Source organism: Notolepis coatsorum, assembly GCF_963971535.1.
Source record: "Notolepis coatsorum genome assembly, chromosome: 11".
NCBI classification, from domain to species: domain Eukaryota; kingdom Metazoa; phylum Chordata; class Actinopteri; order Aulopiformes; family Paralepididae; genus Notolepis; species Notolepis coatsorum.
The window spans coordinates 91,410,243-91,431,768 of NC_140175.1; the positions used below are offsets into that span (position 1 = coordinate 91,410,243).

Sequence of the window (21,526 nt, forward strand, 5' to 3'; positions counted from 1 at the left end):
CCCTCTTCCCCACTCCTGCCATTCCATCACTCTTGTCACTAAACTTAGAGCAGCCACCCCATAGAACCAGAGGGGTTGCGGAGGCTGTAGCAGCGTTCCCATTGACCTGGCCAGCGCAGAGCGGATCGCCTCCCCTCCAGCATTCCCACCCCCGCCCATTACGTCAAACTCAGAGGCCACACCAGCCAGAGATCTGTCGAGCGGCCGCATCCAGGCCCGACAAGACCACCACCAGCCCCCCACCTCCTCCTCCCTCTGTGCTTGTTATTGGATCCTCCATGGTGCGCCATGTCACTGTTCCCAAGGGTGAAACCTGCTCCTTCTCCGGTGATACGGTCCTGGATATCAACGCCTGCATCACCAACCTCATCGAAGACCGTCCACAGATCTCCGTCATCATACACATTGGGGCCAATGACATCAGGCACAAACAGTCAGAGGTGCTCAAATAAAGCGATAACACTCATCACCACCGCGGCTGCAACTGGTAAAACACTCATCGTCTCCGGCCCCTTTCCATCTCCGAGATACACAGACATGATCTTCAGTCGCGTAAGGAGCCTCCACATCTGGCTTAAGGCATACTGCATCTCCAAACACATCACCTACATTGACAACTTCCTGGCCTTCTGGACGAATAGAAATATCTTTGCGAAAGACGGTCTCCACCTTAACTGGGCTGGTGCTCATCTGCTCTCCCTCTCCATGGAGCTCACCCTGAAATCTATTTCCTGGTGCCCCTGTCCTTGGATCAGAAAGAGAAAGGTATGATGTAAGGTTAGTCCGACCATAATTATTGTCCGTGGCACTGGAAGGGGGGGGGGGGCTTGCTGTGCTGTACCGTGAGAACATTAAAGTCACTGCTGTCACTGTCCCCCACCACTCCTCTTTTGAATGCTGACCTGGTGAATCACTATAACAATTGCCTCTCCTCTTCCCTCACCGCCCTGGCTCCCCTGAAAACTCGCAGTCTCATTTACCCACTCCGCCCCCTGGTTCACCTCTGACCTCCGCCAGCTCAAAACCACACAACGTCGACTGGAGCGGCTGTGCAAAAAAAATTGTCTCGCAGTTCACACCCAAATGTATTCTGACCACCTCCACCATTACAAGAACGCTCTCTACACTGCCAAATCCTCCTCCTACTCCAACCTCATCAGCACTGGTAAAGGGAACAACAGAGTCCTCTTCTCCACAGTCAGCCACCTACTCCACCCCCCTCAAACCCTCCCTCCAGAAATCTCCACTGATTTCCAAAATCAATACCATTCACCTACAGCTGGCCTCATCATGCACCTCCCCATGTGACCCACCCTGGATGATCACCACCAGCCATCATTTTATCAGCTCCCTCTCCAACTTCACCCCAGCATCAGAATACACCATCTCAGAGCTCATCCGTAAAGCCAAAACCACCACCTGTCGGCTCGATCCTCTTCCCACCACCCTCGTCAAAGCCTGCCTGCCATCACTCTCACCCATGATCATGGACATAATAAATTCATCCCTTGCCTCTGGAATTGTACCCCCCACTCTCAAACTAACTGCAATCACCCCCATCCTCAAAAAACCTGGTGCTGACCCAGCCGACTTAAATAATTATAGGCCCATCTCCAACCTTCCCTTCATCTAAAAAACCCTTGATAGGGTGGTTGCCGCACAGCTGCAATCCCACCTCGACACAAACTCCACGAACCCTTTCAATCCGGTTTCCGCCCACAACATAGTACCGAAACAGTACCGACCTCCTCCGTGCAGCTGACTCTGGACTTCTCACCATCCTCATCCTCCTCGACCTCAGTACGGCATTTGACACCATCTCCCATCCAATACTCCTGGACCGCCTGGCTGGCATTGGGATCACGGGTGTCGCACTCCTGGTTTACATCATACCTCACTGACAGACAACAGTTTGTTCAACTCAAGACCCACAAGTCAGGGTGTTCAACTGTTTCACTGGGTGTCCCCCAGGGGTCAGTATTGGGTCCCCTCCTATTCACCATCTATCTCCTTCCCCTGGGCACAATCCTCCGTCACCATGGGGTCCACTTCCACTGCTATGCAGATGACACAGGTCTACATCTCCTCCATACCCACCACTGCCCTTCCCCCCACCTCCCTCACCACCTGCCTTGAGGACATTAGGAGCTGGATGAGCAGAAACTTCCTGAAATTAAATGGCAGCAAAACCGAGGCCCTGCTCATCGGCTCCAAATCCACCCTCACCAAATCACAAAACACCCCAATTCCAAACATCACCATTGACGGCTTCCCTGTACCCTTCTCCCCCCAAGTCAAAAGCCTCGGTGTCATTCTGGACGGTTCCCTCTCCTTTGCACCTCACATCAAATACACCACCTGGTCTGCCTTCTTTCACCTCCGTAATATCTCCAGACTCCGCCCATCCCTGTCCCAATCAAATACAGAAACCCTGGTCCATTAATTTATCACATCCCGGATCGATTACTGTAACGCTCTCCTCACCGGCCTTCCCACCAAACTCATCAACAGACTCCAAATCATCGGCCAGAAGATGCAGAGCGTAGGGGTCTTGAGGGTGTGTAGTTAGAGACCATTGACCGGAGGTATATATAAAATAAATACACACTAACTAATAATAATGTAAACAATCTCACATGAATGAGTTGAACGAACGTCTTGACTAGAGGCGGAGTGAAACGGTAACGTTAAAACTAAAATGGCCGCTCGGCAATGTTGAATAGGAGCACGGCATATCCGGTCAGATAGTAGTGAGACGCTGCCCTCTAGTGGCTGGCGATAAACTCTTCATCCCCCCCAGACCGGAAAGCTATGGGCCGGAATAGATTAACGGTCTAAATCCCGTATCCAGCTGCCGGACTCGGGCTCGTGTAGGCGACCTCCTCACGTGGCCTGGCCGAGCGGGCTGGCACAGCGGCGGCGGCGACAGCGGCACCGGGAGACCTTCATACACCGTAGGAACGGCGAGGTCAGAGGTCGCCTCATCAGCGGGCGTCGGTGGGGGAGTGCCCACCGCCGAGTCGCGGGGTCCATCAGCCGGCTGCCGAGGTGGGGGCTGATATCCTGGGTGGACAGTGGGCGGCGGCGATGGCGCAGCCGACTGCTGATGGGCCCAGGGTGTGGCTGGCGTGTAGGCATGGAGGAACCGCCGGCTGCGCAGTGTCAGACGTCCAGAACCGTCAACGCGATACTGGTTGTGACCTAGGGACTCCACCACCACCCCTGACCTGTCCCATTTGTGGGGGCTCGGGCCCTGCTGGTTCTGGAGGAATACTCTCGCCGAGTGACAACGGGCGGAGCGGTCTTGAGTGAGTCCCCAGAGACTCGGTGGTACAGGACATACGGGTCCGCAGGGCGTCCTCCTTCGCCGCCCATGCCTCGCGCCATAGCAGGCGGATATGCGAGTTCGAGAACTTCTCGAGGCGGTTCACAAAGGAGAGCGAGCCACGAAGGGGGCGGCCGAATATGATCTGCGCTGGCGAGAGGTTGCAGTCGGGGTCAGGTGTGTTTCTCAACTGCAGCATCGCACGCAGGAAGCAGTCCTGATCAAGGCCGCCCGACGGGCCGGTGTTGGACATCACGAGGCGCTTAGCAGTCTTCACCGCAACTTCTGCCTTCCTGTTCGACTGTGGAAAGCTGACGTAAGACACACGGTGCTTGACGTGCCATAAGCGGAGGAAGTCCTCAGTGTGGCTTGCCTTGAATTCCGGGCCGCCGTCGCTCAAGAGCTCCTCCGGTATGCCGAAGGTGGCGAAGAATGAACGGAGGTGTTGGACCAGGCCAGCTGAGCCCGCCAGGGCAGTACCCGCCGTAGAGCTCAGGACCTCTACCCAGCCCGAGAGCCGGTCCCCGACAACCAGGTAGTGGCGGCCCCCATAGTCGAAGAAGTCAGCAAACACCGCCTCGAACGGAGTGGACGGGGTTGAGGACGGCAGGGGTGGTGTAGCCGCCTGTGACGGAGCATTGCGGTTGCAGTCTGCACACCCGTCCCTGGTGGCTTGAATGTCCCCGGACATCACGGGCCAGTAGACTATTGCTCGGGCATGCTGCCCCATTGCTGAAGTCCCCTGGTAAGCGGCGTGGAGATGCCGAAGGACTCTCTCACGGAGGGATGGGGGAACCACGACGCCGTCCCGATAGAGCAGGACGCCGTCCTGCGCGTAGACGGACTCACAGACCGATGACGGACTCGCCAGGGCGGGGTCGTTGACGTCAATCCCACCCTCCTGCTCAATAAGGCGGAGGAGGTGGCCAAGGCCCTCGTCAGCCGCTGTCTCCCGTGGGAGGAGGGGCCAAGAGACGGCACCGAGCTCCCGTGCATCGTCATGGATGGAGGCCATGAGTGCTGATTCCACGGCGTCAGGCTAGCTCGGCAGCCCCAGTGAGATGCCGTTCGCCGAGCCCGAGGGGGAAGGGTGCCTTGAAGTGGCGTCAGCGGCATAGTTGCTCTTGCCAGGCAGATGCACAATATCGAAGCGCCACGGGAGGGTGCGCTGCTTGAGTCTAAATAGACGCGAGTTTGTTAGCTTATCCAGCGTGCGGTCGCCAAAGATCTTCACCAGCGGCTTGTGGTTGGTGACCACGACGAGGTTGTCGGACCCCTGCGTGAAGTACACCGTCTTTTCCAGACCCCAGGCCATGGCCAGGGCCTCTCCTTCGACAGCCGCATAACGCTGCTCCGCAGGGGACAGGAAGCGTGAACCTGTGAGGTTGATCGAACCTCCATCCTCCTGGACAGCAGTCCGGTATGCCTGAGGCACAGTGACAGTGTTGCTGGAGCAGGAAGTAGCCAATGCCGCGCTTGGACCAGTCAGGGCGGAGGCAGGTACGCTTCTGCATGTCGTAGATCTCCACGCCCTCATGGATGGCCTCAATTATGGCTTGCTTGGACGTCTGGAAGGCCTCCTGGGCAATTCCATGCAAATGTCAACCTCACCATGAAAGAATTTAAATAACATGATCATAACCAAACCAATTTCAAATGTATCATCAAGGTCTATATTTTGAAGTACAAAATAGATTTGATCGTAATATTTATGAGAATGCATGTTTTTTCACACTACAGGAGGAGACACAATGATGAAAACATTTATTTTTCGATTAACCTAATTGTATGACTTTCTGAATGGCCAGAATGGCAAAAAAAATCAAGATATTTTTCTAACCTCACCTTTGGTCATGAAGGTCTGTTGTATCAATATGTGAATCAATTATGTACTTTGTGTCTTTCTATTGGCAGGTGAAGCATGCTGTTATAATGCCCCTTTATGGGACAGCGAATGTAACATCCATAACGTTTTCCAGGAAAAGTTGTCATAAAACATGCATCTGGAATGCATTGTCAACCAAACTTCCTAAGCAAAGCTAACTTTTATAAAGATGACATATTAGCAACAATTAGTCATTCTGGTCTTATTTTTTTTATTCTTTACAAGTGTTATATATGTTACCGTGACGGATGTTACATTGCGAGTGACGGATGTTACATTGCGAATGTGTGTTAAGTCCGATTATGACCCCTTTGTTTGATTTAAATCAGAAGTATTTTATGACTCCTTGTTTGATTAAAATCCAACATATTTCCAGACATAACTTTTTCACACATTGTAGGTCTCTAGGCAGAGCAGTGTCCACGTTAGCCTACTGCTAATCGGCTGCTGTTGGCCATCTCCCCCTTGCGTCTGCTCAGCCTACATGTGTATTTGTTATTGTTTTGCTGAGAATCGTGACAAGAAACCCACCCCAAAAAACACAGAAACCCCAAATGAAACCAAACAGAAAGTAAATGAGTATTATTCCAGGGACGACATTTCAAGACAGGCCCCAGGAATGAAGGATGCAGTGACCATAAGAGAAGGAGTCAAGCAGAGGGTTCAGAAACGCCACATGTCCATGTCCCTTATGGAGGCTTACCGCTGTTTTAAGGAGGACAATCCCGACATTGTAATTGGCAAATCCAAGTTTTCTGAACTCCGGCCACCTCATGTCTGTATTTTGTCACCTATCTCAAAATCCAAAAGGTAAAATAATTTTTTACTGCAGGCTCATCTTTATCTCAATAAGTGTAACAAAAATGTGTAAATTATACTTCCAATTCAAATCGATGCCTTGTCAATGTTAAGTTAAGTTTCCAATTATCTCTCTGAATGTAACATCCATAACACTGGAATTGCCTCCTCCAGAACAGGGGACCATAGGAACACACATCGTGGGCTGAGGAACGGCTTGAATGGAGCCATCGTGTCACGCAGCTGGGCGTAGTTAGCCACCTGGTTGACAAGGCCGAACCAGCTCCTGATATCCGTCATGGAGCCCGGTGTAGGGAAGTCCCGGATGGCGTCCAAGTACTTCGGGAGCGGTTCGATAGTAGAGTCCGACACCCTGAAGCCAGCGAAGTCGACACACCTCTCCGCGAACTGAAGCCGACTGGCCGTCACGCGTCAGAAAGTCGATGGTTCTCCACCAGTGTTGCTCCAGGTCGCGTCTAGTTTTTTACCAACGGATTTCCAGTTCTGCGTTCGCGTTCTGCGATCTGATTGGCCACTGACGTTTCTGGTGTGATCTGATTGGCCACTGACGTTTCTGGTCATGTGACATGTGCGCCCAATCGCGTGGCGCGCCCATTTCCGCCTCGAACAGCAGTAAACTACCTAACGCCTAGTTTATCACTGGTTAAGCTTAGCAAGCTCTTTCGAAGTTGGTTAAGGTTAGAGTATGGAATCAGGGCTGGTGTTCTATCGCCCTGCTCTAAGACAAACTCTAACCTTAACCAACTTCGAAAGAGTGCCTAAGCTTAACCGGTGAAAGAAACAGGCGTCACACGATTGGCGCGACCAGAAATGTCAGAGGCCAATCAGAGCGCAGAACGCGAATGCAGAACTGGAAATCCGTTGGTAAAAGTAATCAGGCCTCCAGGTCGGTGTCATAGTGGATGGTGTCATCCACACAACGTTCCTTGCGCTCATAGTCCGAGAGGACGGCGTCAAACCGACGGTTGTAGCCATCCCCTGATGACAGGAAACCTTGTGGTGCCCTGGTGTAGCGCCAACGGCCGAAGGGTGTGATGAAGGTGGTGAGGTGGCGATCCGGTGGCGACACTGTGGTAGCCGTTCCAGGTGTCCGTGACGGTCTTCCAGGCGCCCTTCGGGACGCGGCATGCGAGGTGGAACGGGGACTCAGTGGCGAAGGTCTCACGCTGGCAGAACTTATTGAGGGGGGATAGGTCCACGGTCCTGCGGAGGGAACAGTCGTGCTTCCGAGTGACTACCATACGATGGCACCACGTAACTGGCTTGCCGTATGGCTTCATGGACCCTCCGCTGCCAGTGTAGAGGCACGTTGGCCGCGGTGTGGCATGCCGGTGTAGCTGCGGGGTCCACGTGCATCTCGATCGGCGGCCCTTCCATGCATGGCAATGCCCGATGAGGGCAAGTGTTTAATGTCGACGAGGCGTATCTCCCGAGTAGCCAACCTTTCATCCGGTTGTTGTTCTCTGGTGTACAAGGGAATGGCAGTGCTGCGGGGCGCGCCAGGGGGACCGTGCGCTGAGGACATGAGCACTGGGCGTCCTGGGGGTCACCCGGCCTTACGCAGCCGCCATTGGTTGACCTCGTAGCGTTGATGGACAAGGGCTGGTCTGGCGTGTCAGCCGTGTCAGGGCTACGCCTGTCCCTGGGCCCCCCTGCAATGTCCTGCAAAGGTCCGGTAGCAGTGCCGGGGCGCGGCTTTCAACAGGCTGTCTCCAAGCACAGGCCCAGCGCACTGAAACAATTGGACAGGGGCCTGGGCATCCTCTATGCCTGAGCCGGTGCAGAATACGTTCCAACGGCGAATGAACGCGTTCCATACCTCTATCGACACGTCCACGTCAACTTTGGGCCGATCGAGTCTTGGGCCGTGAGGGGCTGGGTCCTGGGCCGGCGCAGCCATGGTGGGCAAGTCCATGATTATTCAACGTAGCAATGGCGAGTGCTTCAGACACGTCGCCAGATGTGAACCCGCAGCCGGGGACAGAGCATCGAACGACGACCATGGTGTCGTCATGAAGAAACACACTCCAGTGTCAGTTTTAGTATTTAATTGACAAGGATGACGACACCCTGAAACAGACAATACAGCGAAATAAGCTGACAAAGTTGTACATACATGCATGTTGTCACTAACATAACGCATATATATATATATATATATATATATATAAAGATATATATAAATATATATATAAGGATATATAAAGTAAATACACACTAACTAATAATAATGTAAACAATCTCACATGAATGAGTTGAACGAACGTCTTGACTGAAGGCGGAGTGAAACGGTAACGTTAAAACTAAAATGGCCGCTCGGCAATGCTGAATATCCGGTCAAATAGTAGTGAGACGCTGCCCTCTAGTGGCCGGCGATAAACTCTTCAAAAACGTACCACAGTCATGGTGTGAATGAATGAATGAATGAATGAATGAATGAATGAATGAATGAAAACTTTATTTAACAGATTGCAGAATGGGTACAATACAGTACGGCTCAATACATACAATTGTTAAGGGGATGCAGACCTGAGAAAGACGTTTGTCTTGTTTCCATCAGGGTCCCCCATTTTCAATTCATATAGACATTTATGACATACATAACATACATGACATTTATGGCATAGGGACATATAGGTATTTAGTACTGATACATTTGTGACATAGGCGGTATTCAAATATACAGTACTGTTACCCCTAGATCCTGACAGAGTATATACATATGATGGGGAGGGGACTGTACATTAGGAGGGGGTGGGTGGGTGGGAGGGGAATATACATACGGCGGGGAGGGAATATATACATGCGGTGGGGAGGAGACTGTCTATTAGGAGGTGGTGGGGGTTTTGGGCATTTACGGTGGCCAGTTTCGAATTGCAGCCTCCCGTAGGTGCTCTTTAAGGGCGGTTTTGAATGTGGGCAGGGATTCACATTCCTTTACAGCTTTGGGTAGGGCGTTCCACATTGTTGTGGCATAATTGCGAAACGTGTTTAGTCCCTTGTTTGAGCCGAATCTGGGTTTAACATGATTTGTTGAGCTTCCTCTGGTGTAGTGGTTGTGGTATTCACTGACCTTTGGGAAGTATTTTGACATGTACATGGGCACCCCGGTCGTATAGTGTATCTTGTAGACCAGGCCCATTGCAAGTTGCTGTACTCTGTCGTCTACTCTAAGCCATCCTAGGTTGGCAAAGTGGGCAGGGGTGAGGTGGGTTCTGGGGTTCAGGTCAAGTAGTAGTCTGACCAGTTTGTTTTGTGATGTTTGTAATTTTGTTTTAAGCGCCTTTGAGGTGCTTTGGTACCATGAGGTGCACGCATAGTCATAGTACCCTTGAATGAGTGCTCCTGCCAGAGTCCTCAGGGTATTCTTGTTTACCAGAGAGGAGATCCGGTACAAGAATCTAGTTCGTTGGTTGACTTTTTTTATTACATTGGATGCCATTTTGTCACAGGAAAGATTTGCCTCTAGGATGGAACCCAGGTAGGTAATTTCGTCTTTCCTTGTGACAATATTGTCACCCACTGTAACTGAGAAGCCGTCGGTCTTGCTGAGTTTGTTATTTGAACCGAAGAGAATGGACTCTGTTTTGCCCATGTGTAATGATAGTTTGTTATCAGCGAGCCATATGCAGATTTTGCCTCGGTTCGGATCCTTTGAATGAAATGAACATGTAAACACTGACCTTGACGTTAGAAAGTAGCACTGCGTCGCGTGAAATCACTGAGCCCAGAGAGGAGTTGTAACTAGGCAAATAGTTCAGAGTATATCTGCTTAGAAAACGTAAATGTCGAATTCAATTATTTTTTATTTCTCCACTTGGTAAATACACAGGTCACAACATGTTTACAGGAACGTTTTGGAGTTGTATTTGGAGTGTATTTCGTGACTGTTGGGAAGTAGGCTGGGAACTAGGCTGCTGGAGGAACCTACTTCCAGTGACTGACGCTAAGCTAAGCTAACGGTGCAGGCGTTCCCTAAGCCTAATGCATGCACAGAGATGAAAAAGGTATGTATCTTCTTGTCTAACTCCAGGGAAGATGGCAAATAAGCGAATTTCCCAAAATGTTGGCGTTTTCCTTTAAGAATGAGTTGTTAAATAAATATTGTTATTTTTGGTAAAAAACTTGTCCAACTTCCATGTGTCCACCATTTTACAACCAAGGCCTATCGAGAAACTAGCCATATTTCCTGTGACTGTTGAGGCCTTAGGGCAAGTCATAATTATATGTATGCTTGGTTGTAACACCGGGAAACCCAGCCTTTACATGCCATAGATATCCATCACATTTACAATGGAAATGGCACATTAAAGACTGGGACAGCACTGTCTCTTGTGCCTGTCACACGCACACACACGCATACATGCCGATCAGCCAGCAGCAGGTAGGGGACGCTGGGCCAGTCGATTGATTGACCAATCCATCCCTCGTCTGGTTGTTTCATCAGCCGCCTGCAACTTAGCTCATGAGGCGGAGACGGGCAGAGTGAGGTGGCGAGAGGGAGGGACGAGGAGAGAAAGATGGAGGTGGAGAAAAGAGAGGGAGAGAGAAGAAAGCAGAGAATGGGTTTTGTGGAAAAATGCTTCGTCCACTTTGAATGAAGTCTGACTCGATATGACATCTGCACTTCGATAAAACGGATTATCCCAGCCTGCAAATGTTGAAGGTGACTAATGACTCCAGTGATGAGTCTAGATTTACTTTCATACCCGTAAGCATTCTGTAAGAACAAGGTATCCCATTTAGAGGAGGCGGCAGTTTGTCTGGTAATCTGAAAGGTTTCAGGTTCGATTCCCGGGCAGCGTGTCAGACGTGTCCTTGAGCCACAATGAGCAGGTCGACTACCTCGCGCGGTCGCCATCAATCAGGGTGTGAATGTCGACTTCGCTTTTGGGAATGTTGTGAAATATTTTAAATCAGCCATGACAGTGAACTGTAGAAATGTAGACGAGTCAATTTGTATAGAAAAATAGAAAAAAAATATTTTCTGTTTCTGTGGCCACAGAAAGAGTATGCTTAGTTTATAATCGGAGAGACAAGTGTACACACAAGCTTCTCACCAGAAAGTGAGTCTGGTCAGGCTTACAATTAAGTACAAAGTTGACATGACGTCAAAAGATGAACAGATATGACAAGAAAGGTAAACCAAAATTAACAAAGATGAGAAAATGAAAACAAAAGATGGGTTTAGGCGTTTTGTCGTGTCTCACACAATCCAATCCAATCCACTTTATTTATATAGCACATTTAAAACAACAAAGTTGACCAAAGTGCTGTACAAGTCCACAAACATAGGATAAAACATAAAACATAAAAATGTAATAAAAACACATAATAAAACAGTACAATGTGTCACATTGTTACATTCAAGCCTACAATATGGCTCGTCAAGGCCTTGAATGCGACGTGGTGGACACAGGACACTGGACAAAAGTTTATCAAAAATAACAATTTATTCACAACTAACTAAATGGACAGAAATAGTGGGAGCTGGGTGTTCCAGACTCCAAAGTTAAATAACAAAACTATATGCAAAAAGAAGAACAAGCCGAATGTACAACAAAATAGTGAGAGCAGGTGAGACGCTGGAGAGCTGAGAGATCTCCTGTGAAGTGGGGGAGACTTGACTGCTGCCTGCACTCTGCATTTGTAGGGCGTGGTGCCTCATCACCACACCTGTGATCAATTAAAAAGCGGCCATTTTAAACACAAGCAAAACAGGAAGAAACTGTGTCAATTAAACCACCAATTAGTGACAGCACACTTAACCACAATGTGAATATGCACCACAGACAGTAAGTATCCCTCCACCATGTGAAAGTAATACGTAACACCCCCACACCGAAGATTTATGTTCTTCTCCCAACTACAGCCCAAAGAAACCAACACCAAGAGAACGAACATAAATAAATAAGGGGATACTTACCAACCTTACCAAAAAAAATTGCAACTACACACTCCAACATGTGCAGCGCCTGTACTGTGTTGAGTGTGAGCCCCGGTCAAGAGTCACACTCAACTGCACATAAAAAATTGTGACCCACAAAGCGAGACACTACCACAAACGATAACGGGTCGGCCCCTGTCGAACACGACCCTCAACTCCGTCGAAGGCTCCCTATTGAGGAACACTTGACACCGTTGTTTAGCAACCCCGTCCTGATACCCGCCCAAGCGAGACCCCACCAAAATGTATCCAGCCGGGCCTGGATGGAGCGGAGCTAGTGGAAACATCTGGGCAACTAAACCCCACTCAGCCCCTACTGAGGCGCAAGGCCTAGAAGCCAATCCACCCACCAACAGATCAACACAAAACAAAAACTTTACCTCAACAGGCCGCTCCACCGATACCGACCTGTCAAAAATAGGCATTAAACCGGAATCACACACTTGAGAAAAAACAAACTCATCGCGCTCCGGACAACCAACAGGAAAATTATCAGCACACTCCCCTGGTACCAACACAGTGCCCATCTCCTCCCCACCTGGCACTGTCAGTACATGAGACTGTACTGAGGGCTGTACCCCCGATAGCTGTACAGGAGACTGTGAGTCACGAACATCCAGAGCAGGATGTACCGCCTCAGGCACGTCCTCACCATCCCTGGAACAGAGCAACATCACTCCAGGCACAAAAATATCTGGAGTACCACCCAAAATGGCGTCACAAAAAACAGCATGGTCAGGAACCAAAACGGTGTCACTCAAAACAACATCAATAACGTCAATAGGATCCAAAATGGTGTCACCTAAACTAGCACTGTCATGAGCAACAATGGTGCCAGCCACAGTAACATTGTCAGGATCCAAAATGGTGGCACACTCATTAACACTGTGACCCAAAATGGCGCCACAAAAATTAGCACTGTCATGAGAAACAATGACAGAAGAAACTGCACCGTCATGAGTCAAAACAGTGTCACAAAAAATAGGACTGCCATGAGCAACAATGGCGTCACAGACAGCAACAGCGTCACGATCAAAATGGTTGCCACTTATTAGACAAGGTTGTGAAGACTGCTCCTGCTGTACAGGACACAGGTAACTAGGTTGACTAGCATACCCAGTGCCTGGCAGAGAGTCAGTGTGGTCACACGAATCAATATCAGAATAACTGACCATACTGGGATCATCACTGCTGACAAGTGAGACATCATCATCACCGTAGGAAGGCCGGCAGCCCAATTCTGGCCTTGTAGCCTCCTCAACCAGAATGGTGCCACATGAAATGTCAGAAACGGTGCCACATGAAGCAGCAACATCCTTCTCACTCTCATCCTCCTCATTCTCCTCCTCCAATTCGTCTGTGGCCTCAGCCACTGTAAAGGCTGGGAAGCCCACGAGATACTGCTCCGCCACTGGAGTATCTGGCACCAGGGTTCGAAATTAACGGGGGCTCGGGGCAAAATGCCCTTGAAAATGGACAAAATGCCCCCGAATATCAGTTAAGGGGGGCAGAAAATGCCCCCGACAGTTTACTAATTATATATATAATTATGTATATGATCTACAGTGCGAGCATTTCCCTTGTATTTGGCCCTAATAATATGTGTGTGCGCGCCACCCGGAAAAATCATTTACTCGAGACGAGTGACTATTACAAAACAGCTCCGCTGTTATAATAGTCCCACATTACACAAGGCGCATAAACGTCCAATCACAGTAGCGCCCGAAAACAAAGTCACGTTACCGGCTTAGGCAAGTTATACATTCAGAATCAGACAACGCAAAAAAATCAGCCAGCCATGAAGCCCATTCATTTTTATTTTGAGCAAAAGAGAGACGAGGAGAAAGAGAGGAATCCGGCTGACATGGCTTTTGAAGTGATATTCGCACGTGTTTTTGCGGGTCCAGTCCCCACGGTATGTTGACAGAATTCGCAAAACACCTTATCGACTGAAGCATAAAAGTCATTAGGATACTGCTCTGCTCTGAATTTAGGGCTTAGTGGGGAATTTCTTCCGACGTTAACGTTAACGACGCACCGAAGCAGCTAGACCATTTCTCCGTGTTGTGTGTAACACGCAGCGGTCCCCGCCTCCTCCCTCCTTGCAACAAACGTTCCACCCAAAAACGGAATTTCTATTTCATAATGAATTAAATAATTGTATAAAGAATTTTCAATGTTCTGTCATCTAATAATATATTCCATTACCTTTCCTATCTGTATCAAAGTCAAAATGTTGGTATCATAACAACACTACAACATACAAAAGCAGCTTGACAACCGATATCCTTTGCGTTTGATTGATTGAAAACTTTATTAACAGATTGCAGAATGGGTACAATACAGTACAGCTCAATACACACAAGTTAAGGGGATGCAGACCAGAGAAAGACTTTCGTCTTGTTTACATCAGGGTCCCCCATTTTCAATTCATAGTGTGCACACGCACAGTATAATAATGCATGAGATAAATAGTTAATAAACTCTGTTACTTGAACAATTTTCACTGTGCTCCTAAATTTCTTTGTGTGCTCCTAAATTTTTATTTAGATTTTATTTATTAACATTTTATTTAGGAGCACATGTGCTCCTTGGGAAAAAGGTTAGCGTAGAGCCCTATATATGGAGACATTAACATTACATTATCAAACATAGGGACGAAGACTGTAAAAAAAAGTGTCAACAATGTTTTATAATCCTTATGTTAATTTTCATCATAAAAATTCAGTGCCCCCGAAATACAAAAAAAAGCCCCCGAAAATCAATTAAGGGGGGCAAAAAAAGCCCTTGAAAAAAAATGTTAATTTCTAACCCTGTCTGGCACGCATGTCACCTCCGGTTTCACCAGTACTTTACCTCCAGCCAAGTCATTGCCCAAGAGCAATGTTACCCCCTGCATAGGGAGTTTGCCAGCCGTCACTCCGATCACCACCGGTCCTGACACTAGGGCACAATCAAGAAAGACATTATGCAGCGGCACATTCATTGTGTGCATTCCAAAAGCCTCAATAACAACCCCTGCACCCAACTCAGAGTGGTGCGTAAAGGGCAGGACACTACTTTGCACAAAAGATTGGGATGCGCCAGTATCACAGAATTGTCACCGGCACTTTAGGACCTCCCTCTGTCAATGAAACAAACCCTTTACTCCTGAAAGGTGTGTAAAGGTCATCCACTCCTTCGCCATCTAGTGGAGACAGAACAGGGTTACGTACAGGTGTATTTATCAACATCACTGGTCCGGGTGGGTTAGACGGGCGCTTCTCTGGGTGCAAACGATAACAATTACCCATCACATGTCCTGCACTCCCACAAATTCTGGCACTTCCGGGCATCATCGCTTCCCCATGCCCCATTAAACTTACCACTACCCCCAGCCTCATCACCACACCTGTGATCAATTAAAAAGCGGCCATTTTAAACACAAGCAAAACAGGAAGAAACAGTGTGTCAATTAAACCACCAATTAGTGACAGCACACTTAACCACAATGTGAATATGCACCACAGACAGTAAGTATCCCTCCACCATGTGAAAGTAATACGTAACACACATAAAAAGGCAAATCTCTCAAAAACGGTTTAAAAAACAAAAGCCAGAGCAAATAAGTGTGTTTTGAGGCGTGATTTAAACACCTGCAGAGTGGGGGCCTGCCTAACATGCAGTGGCAGCTCATTCCAGAGCTTTGGGGCTGCCACTGCAAAAGCACGGTCCCCCCTAAGCTTCAGCCTGGAGGCCAGGCCAAATGTCATATCTCCTGGGCCTTGGCTGTTGTTTTAAGAACACTGTTAAGACTGTCACCCTATAGTGTCTGAGCTGTATACTAGTTAAAGTTTTGTACAGAGAAACATGTATTTAAACAGAGCTATGGACATGATAACATTTTCCAAGACAGGAATTAAACTCTTGAATTGGGCAGGTGTGTAAAGTAGCAGTCGAAACAAAAAGCAAGACGTGGGGTTTTTCTAAAAGCCTAGTCTGCTCCGTCGTACGCCAACGGGCATATTGTGTAGAATCTTAGTGTAGAGAGGCAGCTTTGGGAAAGAACTCTGAACCCACCTCGTCTTTCATAGGGTGACAGCAGGGCTCTCTCACAATGACAACGTTATTGATGTCGGACAACATAGCCGATGTGTCGGTGACACATCATTGGATTAAAGGGATTAAAGCCCTGTGTCACGTGTTGTTGTGAAGGAATTGTTCGGCGTAGTGGTTTTCTAGGTGAAAAGTGTGATCGGGTATAGTCGCAAGAGAGATGATGATGAGGTGGAGTGTATTGGAGAAGGCCAATGTCGGAAGCGGTGTGTGTGTGTGTGTGTACGTGTGTACGTACGTACATGCATGCGAGTGCCTGTGCGTCTACATCTGGTTCTGCTGCGTGAACAGATGGAGGTGTGGTGGGCGGTGTTAAAGGGAACAGCGAGGGAGAGAGAGGGTGCGTGTTCAGCTCCTCTCTCGCGGAGTATTGCTTGGCCCGGGCTCTGTCACCTGTGTCTTGTTAAAGGAAGGTCACCTCAATGCCACATTGTAATCGAGGTACCCTCTCAAGCTAGTCTCTCCACCTTCCTCATTAACTCTTAATGTGCCACGTCAATCTCTCATCGGCTTTCTCATTCAAAGTGACCACTCTGCCCCGTCACTAACGATCATTATGGACTGATTGTAAGTGCTGGGACAACGTGTAGTGGGGTGAATTCTGTGTTTAAAGTGTTTCTTTATTATTATTATTATTAGATTATATAACTACGATTTTCAATTTCAGTGACAATGAACTGTTGTCACCAATATTGTATTCAGTTTACGCATCATAGATAGTCACCATATTTGTTCATATCATCCCGTAACTGTTAATAAATCTCTGTTAATGTGTTGTTTTAGGAGGATGGCGGTGCTGTGTTGTTGTTTTAGGAGGATGGCGGTGCTGTGTTGTTGTTTTAGGAGGATGACAGTGCTGTGTTGTTGTTGTTTTAGGAGGATGACAGTGCTGTGTTGTTGTTGTTTTAGGAGGATGACAGTGCTGTGTTGTTGTTGTTTTAGGAGGATGGCTGTGTTGTCGTTTTAGGAGGATGACGGTGCTGTGGTGTTGTTTTAGGAGGATGGCGGTGCTGTGGTGTTGTTTTAGGAGGATGGCGGTGCTGTGGTGTTGTTTTAGGAGGATGGCGGTACTGTGGTGTTGTTTTAGGAGGATGGCGGTGCTGTGGTGTTGTTTTAGGAGGATGGCGGTGCTGTGTTGTTGTTGTTTTAGGAGGATGGCGGTGCTGTGGTGTTGTTTTAGGAGGATGGCGGTGCTGTGGTGTTGTTTTAGGAGGATGGCGGTGCTGTGGTGTTGTTTTAGGAGGATGACAGTGCTGTGTTGTTGTTTTAGGAGGATGACAGTGCTGTGTTGTTGTTTTAGGAGGATGGCGGTGCTGTGTTGTCGCCGGTGGACAGGGACGTCGCTGACATCACAGAGGTAAGACCCCCCTCCCTAAAAGATGACCGTAATACAAGCTTCACATATGAGATTTTAGTTGAGAGCTAAATGTTCTAATGAGGTCACAATGGCTACTGGCCATTAACACATTGGCGGCCATTTGGATGCGTCTAAAATCACTGTAGACGGCCAGCATATGTAAACAGACTTGCACAGTCCGTGGGGCTGTTTGTAGAGCTAAATCTATACTTTATAGTATTGCTATCTGTCCATTCTCATTGTCATTCTCGTTCTCATTTTATAGCGCCGTGAATATAAGCGTTATACGGGATTTGGTCTAGTATATTTCCTGGAAGGCTGGATAAAGGGCTAATAGCTACTAACGTTATATCCAATGGCATTTCGGTTATACAGAAGCTACAGTTAAAACTCAAACTGCATATGATCGGTACGATCCTCAAGCATGTGTGCATGAAAGGGGGGGGGGGGGGGCGGGGATGTCGTTTCTGATTATTGATTACCAATAACCGTGTTCATCTCAGTAGCCACATACGCTGATCGGCTGGTTGAGTATCATAACAAGCTCTGATCAGCATGTAATTTACGTGAAAAAGATCTTACCATGAGCCGGTTGGATCCCCCCGAGCATTTCCCAGTTATCGATTGCCATCTGGTAGATCGATATGTCCATTGGCTGATGATATATCCCCTTACTGCATAGTGAAATCCGCGATCCAAAACGTATTCTGTGCAACAGGCAATAGCGATCGCTTCAGTGAGTAGAAAACTACATTGGAAATCCAGAAAAAAAAAAGACAGCTTCTGCCACAGGGAACACTGCATTATCGAGATAGCGCCCCTAAGAGGATCTGGCCGGTAATGCACTTTGTCGAATTCAAAGAGTAGGGTACATCTGCAGTGCCGTTCGGCGACCTTGAATAGGTTATTAAAATGCAATAAAAGCCAAAACAACCTTGCCACGGATATATCCGTGGTCGGTCCTTTAAACATGGATTCGAAACACGGATATATATGTTGTTGGGCAGGATTGTGTTAAAGTATGGAGACTTGCGTTGCTAAGGCTAACGGCTTGGATCCAAGTTTATTTCCTTTTTGCAGTGTTTGCTAATACCAATAATGATAATAATAATAATAATAATAATAATAATAATAATAATAATAATAATAATAATAATAATAATAATAATAATAATAATAATAATAATAATAATAATAATAATAATAATAATAATAATAATAACACTAATAATACCAATAGCTGGCGGAAATCATGTAGTCCATTCTAGAGTGTTCCTTTTTGTTTTTGGTAAGGTCTATAGAATTTTCAGAAAACATAAAAAAAAGAATACTCCTGAAAGGGTTGAGAGATTTTTAATTGTCCAATGTCACTATGACGTCACCATGTAAACATGAAAGCATAGCCTACTGCTGTCAAGGCTCATACTGTATTAGGGCTGACCCCTATTAGTCGAATAGTCGACTAATTGATCGAAAGGAGCCGTAGTCGACTGCCAACCTCTTAGTCGAATAAATTTTTTTATCATTATTTCCAAAAGAAAAGAGGCCTAGAAGCGTGGCTAACGCTAATGGCATGCATACCAGAGGCTAACTGCCTATGAAAACAGGCACAGAGGCACTGAAAGAGGATTTCACCCATCTAATGAACACACTAGACTAGACAAATATCAAAATGTATCCATCAGTGGACCAATTGCATGCTTTTGCAGAGGACAAGAAGCCTTCAGTCGACTCCTTCAGACATTAAGCACCCCCACAGCCCAAATGGAATGATAAAAAATATATATATAATAATTATACTTTTTTTTCTTCATTTTTTTTCCATAGTCGACTAATAGTCGACTATCGGCTAATTTTGGCGACTACAAGTCGACTATACAAATCCTTAGTCGGGGACAGCCCTATACTGTATATTGGCGGCTAAGTCACCCAATGAGAGATGGAGACATGACACATGACACATTCAAACTGTACTGGTGGAGTGTTGGGTGTCAAATTTAATGGGTAACATGAACTAATGTTCACTGTGCAAGTGTGATACCCAGATTGCTCACAGGATATGACAGCCGCGTCCTCTCCTCCATTCTGAGTCCTTGCGTGCTGTTGTGAGAGATTATATTATATTCACGTTTATTGTCATCATACAGCACACGTACAGTACAACGAAAAGAAGTTTGGCATCCAAGTGCAAATGTAACCGTAAAGTGCAATAGTAATATGCGATGTATAGGTGATTAAACTGGATATAAAATATATAAATTGGTACTACTGAGTAATAGTGCAGATGTATGTACAGAGTTGTATTATGTACAGTGATACAGGTATAAAGACACTATGGTAGTAAGTCGTACTGGCCAGCAGCGTAACTAGTAAGAGTATGTATATACAGATATGTAAAAAGGATTATATGCAGGTATGTACTGTACAGAAAGATGTGTATATATATATATATATATATATATATATATATATATATATATATATATATATATATATATATATATATATATATATATATATATATATATATATATATATATATATATATATATATATATAAACTAAAAGTTGAATACCTTCAAAAGATAGAAGGGACCGCACACTCCTCAGGACTGGTTTTTGCTTTTTTTTTATTGCACAACGCGTTTCGCTTCTGCTTCCTCAGGTGCTATATATATATATATATATATTTATATACACACAGTATATACAGCATTAATGTACATTCTATCATACAGATATGGGTTATATGCAGGTGTATAAGTAGGTATATAGAAGGATTATATGCAGGTGTATAAGTAGGTATATAGAAGGATTATATGCAGGTGTGTAAGTAGGTATATAGAAGGATTATATGCAGGTGTGTAAGTAAGTAGGTATACTAGAAGGATTATATGCAGGTGTGTAAGTAAGTAGGTATATAGAAGGATTATATGCAGGTGTGTAAGTAGGTATATAGAAGGATTATATGCAGGTGTATAAGTAGGTATATAGAAGGATTATATGCAGGTGTATAAGTAGGTATATAGAAGGATTATATGCAGGTGTGTAAGTAAGTAGGTATACTAGAAGGATTATATGCAGGTGTGTAAGTAAGTAGGTATATAGAAGGATTATATGCAGGTGTGTAAGTAGGTATATAGAAGGATTATATGCAGGTGTGTAAGTAAGTAGGTATATAGAAGGATTATATGCAGGTGTGTAAGTAGGTATATAGAAGGATTATATGCAGGTGTATAAATTAAGAGGTAAATGCCACTATAGCTTTCACTGAAAACAACAGCTGTATTTGCAGTGACTAAAATGAAATGATAAATGTCATATTCTTGTAATTGTCTTAATTAATTTACCAAACTGCTGTTGCAATGGCAAAAAAATTGCTGTTAAGTTATACAGAGGTACTACAGGATTTAAAGGCCCAATCAGTGATCTAAATGTGAACAAATGGGTAGCCCCACCACCAAAGAGACATTTCTTGGAGCACTTCTTGATAGAAGTACTAACGCTAAACAACAGGTAAACATTTGTGTTTGTATCGAGTGAAACTGATCTGTTTACAGTGGGTTAAGACGGTTCCAAATGGCATCTTTTCCTGCAGATCAAACAAAATGTGTGAATATACCCCACATTGATATGATTTAAAACGGAACTATCAATATAACATGACTTGTTTGGGAAACACTTCTAACCTCTCAGTAGAATAAGTGTGTGTCCCCAGTGGCAATCAAACCCCCAACCCTGGCGGAGTGTTCCAACCTGGATTTGAACATTGCATAACCATAATACCTTATTGATTAGACTATTGGGCTACATTCTGACTGCAGACGAAAGTGTCTCAAATCTGATTTCTTTGCTAATATGTGACTCGGATCAGATTCTTTCACAACAGTGTGAAGTGAACAGCACAAATCACACGGAGTCTGATCTGGTGGTCCTAAATCAGTCTGATCTGGTGGTCCTAAATCAGTCTGATCTGGTGGTCCTAAATCAGTCTGATCTGGTGGTCCTAAATCAGTCTGATCTGGTGGTCCTAAATCAGTCTGATCTGGTGGTCCTAAATCAGATACAGGTCTAATTTCTTTGCAACACGACTTCAGT

At 46.4% G+C, this 21,526-nt stretch overlaps 1 protein-coding gene across 2 annotated transcripts in view; it reads left to right on the plus strand.

Moving 5' to 3' along the window:
* The window catches only part of LOC311236420 (uncharacterized protein), a 33,539-nt gene that overhangs the window by 10,659 nt on the left and 1,354 nt on the right, over window positions 1-21,526 (plus strand). The window contains exon 4 of one of the 2 annotated variants that reach the window (XM_084324098.1): window positions 17,372-17,428. The exons of the other annotated variant lie outside the window; for it this stretch is intronic. Within the exon in view, the coding sequence (XP_084180224.1) occupies window positions 17,372-17,428 (57 nt within the window). The remainder of the gene's footprint in view (window positions 1-17,371; window positions 17,429-21,526) is intronic. 2 annotated transcript variants of the gene reach the window in all.